Source organism: Penaeus vannamei, chromosome 12, assembly GCF_042767895.1.
Source record: "Penaeus vannamei isolate JL-2024 chromosome 12, ASM4276789v1, whole genome shotgun sequence".
In the NCBI taxonomy this organism is placed as follows: Eukaryota; Metazoa; Arthropoda; class Malacostraca; order Decapoda; family Penaeidae; genus Penaeus; species Penaeus vannamei.
Window position 1 is genome coordinate 37,694,343 of NC_091560.1, and position 10,000 is coordinate 37,704,342.

Consider the following 10,000-nt stretch of genomic DNA (forward strand, 5'->3'; position numbering starts at 1 on the left):
CAAGGCCCTGCGATGAGTCACGGTTTAAAGTACATCAGGTGTGTGCTGGTGCAGGGTCCATTGCCTCTTAATGCCATGGCACTGTTTCAAGCACTTGGTAGCATGTGTGTTAGTCTGTTCCTGTGCTAACCGGTATTCTGGTTCTGACTTTTTTTTTTACTGGTTTGAAAAGGATTGCAGTGTAGAAATACAGTTTCTTGTTCCTACAGTCGTAGGATTATGTCCTAGATTAGAATTTATTTTATTTTTAATTTTTTTATAATGATAACTGTAATATTAGTAAAGGAGTGTCATCTTAGCTTTGGTTAAATACAGCTTATCCTTAGTTGTGTTTTGTAAGAATAATGTTTAGGTTCCGAATAACAAAATGTGCTCGCGTGTTTCTGGTGTGAAGTTTATATAGAACTAGGACTGTAACTTGAGCAATATATAGATATTTGTATTATTGTCCCTTAGGACTTTCATCATTGTTAATAATGTATGAAATCTTGTAATTTTTATTTATTATAACTTCTTGAAGATGGTATTAGTTTTACATGAATTTTTGACAATAAGGATGATCATGATTAAAAAGTCTGGAAAATGTATTCAGATATTATTCTTAAGGTATTCCAAAGAAATTTGAAGTATTTCATAAATAGTAATACATATGCATTAAGATAAGCAAAAGAACTTTAGGTGTGTGACTTACTATTGGACCATTTTGTTTGGCTATGCCTGATCCATTCTGTACGTAAGGGAACTCTTGAAGAGGAATGGAGCACATAAACCATATTCCATGTCCATTTACAATGATGTTGATTCAAAGAGAGTAATTTGTAGCTTTCAGGTTTGTATGTTTTTAATTCTTTTTTTACTTTCACATTGGCTTCTATCAGGAAGTTGGCCCCCTCAGAAAAATTTAGTAATACAAAAAAAGACTACTGGAGGATAACAGAAATGATTTATCCCTTTTTGTCACTTGCTTCTTCATATTCATTCCCTCTATTTTCCCCTGTAGCACCCATTCATCGTAGACCTGGTTTATGCCTTCCAAACGGGAGGGAAGCTCTATCTCATCCTGGAATACCTGTCAGGAGGTGAGCTCTTCATGCACTTGGAGAGAGAAGGCATTTTCATGGAAGACACAGCTTGGTGAGTAACATAACCAGGTCTTATTTATAAAGTGTTTTTGATGGAAATTGACAAGGTTGTGTGTTATAATTTGTAAGCCATTGCAGCCGGGGATAGCACGATATGCATGACAAATATACTAATATACGTATATTAAAAAAGGATTAACATAATCACTTAAGTACCATTCCAATGATGTTTGTGATACACCATGGCTGTCTAATTTGTTGTTATATGGGACTATCAGATATTTGTTTTTTTAGTCCTTTTTTCTAGGTTAGGTTAAACAAGTAAAGTATTTATTTTATATTTTTGCATATCTGTGATTATGAAATGTCAGTTTCATTTGACTGGTAAGAAAGTAAGATGAATGCACTCTCTCTTTCAGTTTTTACCTGTCAGAGATAATCTTGGCCCTGGAGCACTTGCACTCAGAAGGTATCATCTACAGAGACCTCAAGCCAGAGAACATTCTCCTCGACTCCTACGGTCACGTTAAACTCACTGATTTTGGTCTCTGCAAGGAAAAGATTCAGGTCAGTTTGAAGAGAGTGTGTGTTTCTTTCATCTCATTCTCATCCATTTTTGTTATTGTTATTATCTGTGCCATCTTTATCAACTTCCTCATCTTCTTCTAAGTTGTTGTTGTTATCTTTGTCATTTTAATTATCATTCTCCTCCTCCTCCCCCTTCTCTTCCTTCTCCTCCTCCTCCTCTTCCCCCTTCTCCTCCTCCTCCTCCTCCTCCTCCCCCTTCTCCTCCTCCTCCTCCTCCTCCTCCTCCTCCTCCACTTCCTCCGCCATCTCCTCCTCTTCGTCCTTTTTCCCTTCCTCCTCCTCCTCCTCCTCCTTTTCCTCCTCCTCCGTCTCCTTTGCTTCCTCCTCCTCCTCCTTCACCACCACCACCACTTCCTCTGCCATCTCCTCCTCTTTGTCCTTTTTTTCTTCCTCCTCCTCCTCTTCCTCCTCCTCCTCCTGTGCTTCCTCCTCCTCCTCCTCCTCCTCCTCCTCCTCCTCCTCCTCCTCCACTTCCTCCACTTCCTCCGCCATCTCCTCCTCTTCGTCCTTTTTCTCTTCCTCCTCCTCCTCCTTTTCCTCTTCCTTTTCCTCTTCCTTTTACTCTACCTTTTCCTCCTCCTCCTTTGCTTCCTCCTCCTCCACCACCAGCACCACCACCACTTCCTCCGCCATCTCCTCCTCTTTGTCCTTTTTCTCTTACTCCTCCTCTTCCTCCTCCTCCTCCTCCTCCTCCTCCTCCATCCTCCTCTTCCTCCTCCTCCTCCTTTTCCTCCTCTTCCTCCTTTTCCTCCTCCTCCTTCTCCTTTGCTTCCTCCCCCTCCACCTCCACCACCACCACCACCACCACCACCACCACCACCACCACCACTTCCTCCGCCATCTCCACCTCTTCGTCCTTTTTCTCCTCCTCCTCCTCCTCTTCCTCCTCCTCTTCCTCCTCCTCCTTTGCTTCCTACTCCACCACCACCACCACCACCACCACCACCACCACCACTTCCTCTGCCATCTCCTCCTCTTAGTCCTTTTTCTCTTCCTCCTCCTCCTCCTCCTCCTCCTTTTCTGCCTTCTCCTCTTCCTCCTTTTCCTCCTCCTCCTTTGCTTCCTCTTCCTCCTCCTTTTCCTCCCCCTCCTCCTCTTCCTCCTTTTCCTCTTCTTCCTCCTCCTCCTCCTCCTCTTCCTCCTCCTGCTCTTACTTCTTTTTTTGCTCTTCTTAGTGTCGTTATACCGATCTTCTTCATTTTCTTCTTTTTTTTCTTCTTCTTACTGCTCCTCCTGTACTTCTTACATGTATATGCTATATGTTATGAATCCATTTTGCATACATATGTAAAATAATAAAAGCATTTTAATTTATTAGTAGTAGAAATGGAATTATTTGATATGTGTATAAACTAGACCTTCCATTTACGACACCTGACTAGCATTTCATTGTACTTCCTTTTCTTTTTGCAGGATGACTCTGTCACACACACATTTTGTGGAACGATAGAGTACATGGCACCAGAAATCCTGACTCGCACTGGACATGGAAAGGCAGTTGACTGGTGGTCACTGGGAGCCCTCATGTATGATATGTTGACAGGAGCTGTAAGTGTTCTCTTAAGTTTTTTTATGACAGGGAAAAAGAAAATTTATACAAATACTTTTAAGATTATTACAGATTTTTATTCCATGTTTTTAATATATTCATGTTTGATCAAGTACTGTTTTTATTAATGGATTTTTTTCTCCATCTGTTTTACTTTTCCAGCCCCCATTCACAGCAGAGAACAGGAAGAAGACAATTGAGAAGATCCTCAAAGGCAAGCTGAATCTTCCCCCGTACCTCACCCCTGATGCGAGAGACCTCATTCGCAAACTGCTCAAGGTGACTTTTAGGGACTGTTAGGGGTTTTAGGGGCAAGGATCAAGACTTTGGATTGCAGTTTGGTCTGACTGGATTATTAGAAGTGGGAGAATAAGGGAACTAATGTTTAAATAGGTATTTACAAAGCTTCAAAGAAATTGATAGATTATATCATTATTGTTTTTGTTTATTTGTTTGTATTATATTATTATTATTACACTATTTGCTTATTTTTATTATTATTATTACACTATATGCTTATTTTTATTATCATCTGTGGGAATATTTTCTTTAAAAGCCTGACACACTATACAGTCTGTCTAATGTCTCCCAACTCCTGTCTTCTCCCTCTCTTCCATAACCACAGAGACAAGTGAGTCAGCGTCTCGGCAGTGGCCCAGATGATGGAGAACCCATCAAGAGACACTTGTACTTCAAACACATCAATTGGGACGATGTAATAAATCGCAAGCTTGACCCGCCATTCAAGCCTGTCTTAGTAAGTTCTTGCGCAAATTTTGTTACCCATCTCATTTTTATGAATGGGACCTAGATTTATAAATCTTGTATATATTCATATCGTAAAATATTTGTATATTTGCTAAAACGGGTATATAGTGTCACTGGGCAATTTTGAGCTTGTACGGTTTTATGCATATCAGGTTAAATTTGTTGATTTTAGATTTCTCTATAAAATGCTTCATAAGAGGTATTTATGAACCATTTTATAGATAAATCTGAAAATCTACAAATTTGACCTTTTATGGATAAAAACAGTTCTAGCTCGAAATCACTAGAACTATTATATATATATATATATATATATATATATATATATATATATATATATATATATATATATACATATGTATATATATATGTATATATGTATATATATATGTATATATGTATATATGTATGTAAATATATGTACATGTTTATATATATGTATATATATGTATGGATGTATATATATGTATATGTATATATATGTGTGTGTATATATATATATATATATATATATATATATATATAGATAGATAGATAGATAGATAGATAGATAGATAGATAGATAGATAGATAGATAGATAGATAGATAGATAGATAGATAGATAGATAGATAGATAGATAGATAGATAGATATAGATATAGATATAGATGTATATATTTATATATGTATGATTTTCACTATTTTGCAACTACTCTGTTACAGACTGGTGATGATGATGTGAGTCAGTTTGACAGCAAATTCACCAAACAGACCCCTGTAGACTCCCCAGACGACAACATGCTCAGCGAGAGTGCCAATATGGTCTTTGAGGTGGGTTTGGCCTAGAGATAAAGGGATGTGTACAACACCTATATTACTTTTAGTATCCCATTTTTTTCTTTTCACCCAAATCCTTCTATCTGTAACCTCTATATTTGGTTGTGCACTTACTGTATTACTGTTTTTCTTTTTTCTTCTTTTTTCTTAGCTGTCCTGTTTCTCTTTTCCCTCCCTCATTCCTTCCCTGGTTATACCTTACTGTTCTTTCCTTCCCCTTCCTTCCTTCCTTTTCTTTGCACCTCCTCCTTGTTTTTTATTTCCTGTGCCTTCTCTCTATCCTCACTACTCCTCCACCTTTCTTTTGTTTTTCCCTACATCTCTCTCTATTCTCCTTTTGCTGTGCAATCTTCCAATTTTATTTTCACTCTATATATAAAGGGATATCTTGTTGAAAATCATTTCGGAATGCTAAAGTGTCTTTCCTCTTTCAGGGCTTCACATATGTTGCTCCCTCAGTGTTAGAGGAAATGGCCAGACCTAGTGTAGTGAAAGCACGCTCCCCAAGGAAGCCTTACACCCCCAACTCAGGTGGCCCCTTCTCTCCTCGCCTTGGAGGGATGCAGAACCCCTTCACCTTTGCCAATGGGGCAGACACCTCCTCATCCTCATCAGGCCAGGTGGAGCAGATGGACACGAGCAACCCCATGCCTTCAGGACCACACATACACCAGCACTCACAGAACCAGATACAGCAACAGCAACCACAGCAGCAGCGACAACAGCCACAGCAACAATCCACTTGGAATTGGAAGCATTAACCCCAATACCACTTAGGAGATGATCGTATTTGGTAGCTTCCTTCATGCTGCTCTGTTGCCCTCTCCCCCTCTGTCCTCTCCCATGACCTTCTGCCCTCCCTCTTTTCTTCCCTCCCTCAATTTATAGCATGTAGCACTGACTTGGGTGACTTATCATGGCTGTAACAGATGCCTCAATTCATAGGAGACTTATCTTCTCAAAGGAAAATTTTCTACCAGCCTGCACAGAACATCTACGTAAGTTTAAGTCAAGGCCTATGCAAGCGTTTGGTGAGTGTAAATCAGTCATTGACATTCAGAGAGAGGTCTTTTTTTCCATGAATGCAAAGACAGCAGAGGCATCTGCCCTTGCTGTCACATAAAGGCTTAAATACTTGTAATGCCCATTTTTCTTGTTTTATTTTTAAAATATATATACAAATATTATAGAAGATGGTGTATAACTAATTATATAAGTTAATGCCATCTATATCATAACTCTTTCATCATAGTCATTTATATTTTTCAGAAATGTAAGTATTTCATATTCAATACTAGGCTTTACATATACTCTTTTGTGACTATAACATAATACATAATGTGTTCCATACGGCTGCACTGAAGATTGGTCTTTTATTGACTTGTATAGCATACACAGTTATATTCTGTAGGTGGCTTCTTAGTATTTAGAGAAATCATGTGATTTCTTTACCAAGTTTTCTCTGATGACAGCCTTACATACCAAGGATATAGTTGCAGCCATACCTAATGCATTTTATATATTTTCTGTTTGTTTGCTTGTATGACCCATGTATGCATCAAACACCACTAAATACAAAACTTCTTAATGTTTGTATTGAAGCAAGCTTGAAGATTCAAAGACTTTGATCAGAATATTATATAAAAGATGAGAGGCATCTACTATAGACAACATCATTTAAGAATGATTATGTCTGCCACAGATGCACCAATGCCAAAAAATGATTTGTTATTCAGGGATGTACAGCAGTGAATATTTAGGGTTGCAATATCTTCTTTTTCTCTTTCTCCTTCTCCCTCATTCTGCTAGGAGTGCCATTTAACTGTTAGATAGTTTTGTTATAGATGAAGGCTATTTTTACATCTTATCTTTTTCTCAGTCTTGTGTTGCCCACTTTAGGAGGATCTCTGTGTTGTAGATACGGTTTTGGTGTTGATATATTTATTCTTTATATAAATCTATGGATACCATTATATGAAAAATAATGAATTACATTGTCAGCTTGATAATTTTGCTGTTTTAGGGGGGCTATGGATCAAACATCAACCTGAGATGAAGAGGCCAGAAAATTCACTTGTTGCAATATGATCTGGATAATGGCCATCTGCTGTTTGCTTTGTTGCAAGAAACCAGAATGAGATTGAAATTTGGAATTAGGAGAGTTTATAGTGGTGTATTTTTTACTTACTGCTTGCATATGAAATAGAATGGTATGCATGAACAATAAGAAGTTTCTTTTTTTTAATGTTGTTATTGTCATTGTTTAAGAAAGCTTTATCTGAGTTGGCCTCCAGTATTCACATGTGATTTTAGTTGAATGGAATTGTATATTATTAACATTTATACATTAATTTCAGTACATTAGAATGATGTTTGATGCTACATGTTGGTTAAATGTTAATAGTGCTATAACATTTCTCTGGAATACACAAAGTAGGTACAGACTTGTGTAGTAAGAAGAAATGACAAATCATTCTAATCCTAACACGACCCATCATGTTATTGTTAGATCTTGACATTTATATGGGCCTATTTATTACTGAGTGGTGGAGAGTGTAGATATAAATGTACATAAGTAATGTCATTGCTATTTAATTATTTTGAAGTCTACTGTGATCACACTGATGACTGTACATGAGAAAGAAGTAAGTTGGACTCAGATCTATGATAAAACTATTTTACACACAGATTTCTCTAGTGTAGAACTGCTCTTTATCCTCGGCTATTTACTAGGAAGAAAGGAAAAAAAATTAAATGATATCTTGAATAGGTGAAGAGCTTATGCACTAGATAAGAGAAACTGGTGTTTGAAGGTTGATGATAGATATCGTGTTAATGCACCTTATACTGAGGAGTTGTAGGTGTTTTGAAATTGTTGGCATTGTGGCACTTTTATATATGCAGTATAGTTTTTAAAAATTCTAAATTAAATAAAAAACAAAAAAAGGAGATATCATGAAAGGAAATAAAGAGTTAATAGATCTTCCAGCATTTGGATTGAATACCAAGGTAATGAATGTCTTTCCTTAGGGAGGCAGTTGGGTGTGTTGCCTCAAATGCACTGAGGAAATTTCAATGTCTGTTGTGGTAGATGAGACTCTTTTATGCTGTCAACTTATTTATTTTTTATTATTTGTGTCCATGTTGATATGCCATGTAGACTGTGCTGGTTCCTCAAGGTGATGCGATGGCTTAGGGAGAACTAAGCTCTCGTTCTCAGAGGAGTGGCAGCCTGGCAGGGCGGAGGGCATGTTCTGGCAGTTTAGAGCTACTGAGTATTAATGCACAATAACTGTAAGAGTTAAATACTTTGAACTATGCAAGCTATAAAACACTTTCTAAGACAATTTGCTTCACCAAATTATATATATATATATATGTATATATATATATATATATATATATATATATATATATATATATATATATATATATATATATATATGAAATCTGTATATAGATAAAAAAAAATCCTGATTTGGTTCATCTCACCTCTGCTAGGCTGACCTCATAAATAGAATGACATCTGACCTTTAGGGTGCTTGAAGTCCTGCCTTTACTTGGCTGGTTTATATCACTCCAGCTTGCAGTGTAAGTGATCAATTTCTGGCAACATTTGCATCCAGTAGACTTAAGTTCACAGTTAAACTCACAAAGACCAGACGGAGTGACTTGGAGATGTTACTCTTCCTGGGTCTGTGATTAAATATCCTGCATTGAACAAAATAAGAAAAAAAACTAAGGTATTGAATTGTAAAAAAAACAAACTTATTCCTGTAGGTTAGAAATGGATGATAGAGCTTTTTGGTACTGCAAGCCTAATGTATAGCAAGGGCCTTTGACAGGTACCTTGAAAGTAGATGGTGGATTCTTGCAAAAGTCAAGTCTTGTGGATGTGAGGTTCGGATGCTTCCTGTGTATTTAGTGTGACCCTTTGTCCAGAGAGACATGGACAGTTTTATAAATAAATCATTAAGGATATTTAGTAAAGAAATGAGCGTTCAGTTCAGAAACTTTTGATACCCGCACCGGTCAGGATGATTGTGATAACGTCTTGCAAATAGTTGGCTTATATGTGTGGCCCGTGCATAGTGTTGTTAATGATATTTGTTAGGCTTATGTGCTATCACTTGAGATTAGGTTGGTAGTAGGTTTGGCAGTTCAGAATTTTGGATATAGCCTGCTGTGCCTGACAATTACATGCATCTTCTACACCTGTGGATGGTCAGCTGATGAGCAGGCTTCCAGTCTCGTTATTTCCATTTTCTTCTGTATTTCCCTTTTTCTTTTCCGTGTTTTCTTGTAATACAGAGTGCAGTTCCTGATTTAAGCTGATGAGGCTCATGTCAAGACAAATTTTTTTTTTTTTTTTATATTACTATATATCATTTTATAATAAGTTGGTGTGTGATGCCTGTTGCAATTTTCAATATAATGGAGGATGTTTTTGCTGTACCATGGGGGGGACAAAGGGTCCCGTTTCCCTTTGCATCAAACGGTTGTGCCTTTTTTGTGAGTGAGTAAATATGTGTGTGTAAATGTCATGTATGAATTATTTTAATAAATTTTTAGGGGAATGCATAGCAATACTAGATTCTACCAGCTGTTCCCATTTTGTTGAGAGTAAATTGACATAAGAACTGATAATGCACTTATTTAAAGAATATATATTTACTTATATGTTTTATTTTGAAATACTAGTAGCCTTGGCAATGAAATGATAGTGGAGTTATTCCCCCCAAATCTCAGATTCTTTTTCATTTACTACTTACACTGCTACAATTATTAGGATCATTTTATTTATTTATTTTTATTTTTCTTGTTATCATAGTTTTTGTTTTGTTATTTGTTATTATTATCATTATCATTATTGTTATTATTATTATTATTTGATACTGTTATTATTACTATTTTCTTATTAGTCTCATTATATAATGTAGCCAATTTTTCTCATAGATTTGTGGTAGACCTAATCATTTACATGCATTTCCAGAATAGGCTGTAGAAATCATCAATTACCCTTGTGCTTTTCCTTCAATTTTAATTCTGCAAATTAGTAGACTGCAGATGAGTTTACTAAGCTGCAGGAACTATATCATGGGTGTTTTATCAAATTCTCTGGGCAGGCAGTCTTTCCAAGGAATATTTTGAAGTTTATTTGAAAGCCTGTGCTAGAGATAAAGAAATACGAATCCT

General features: G+C 36.7%; 1 protein-coding gene across 1 annotated transcript in view; it reads left to right on the forward strand.

The window, feature by feature from the left end:
- Positions 1-10,000, forward strand: part of LOC113817000 (ribosomal protein S6 kinase beta-1) — a 22,715-nt gene that overhangs the window by 11,880 nt on the left and 835 nt on the right. Inside the window, exons 6-12 of the mRNA XM_027368997.2 lie at positions 1,001-1,134; positions 1,502-1,649; positions 3,084-3,218; positions 3,382-3,498; positions 3,845-3,976; positions 4,691-4,798; positions 5,239-10,000. The exon at positions 5,239-10,000 is cut by the window's right edge and continues 835 nt beyond it. Coding sequence (XP_027224798.1) covers positions 1,001-1,134; positions 1,502-1,649; positions 3,084-3,218; positions 3,382-3,498; positions 3,845-3,976; positions 4,691-4,798; positions 5,239-5,565 — 1,101 coding nt within the window. The 3' untranslated portion in view covers positions 5,566-10,000. The remainder of the gene's footprint in view (positions 1-1,000; positions 1,135-1,501; positions 1,650-3,083; positions 3,219-3,381; positions 3,499-3,844; positions 3,977-4,690; positions 4,799-5,238) is intronic.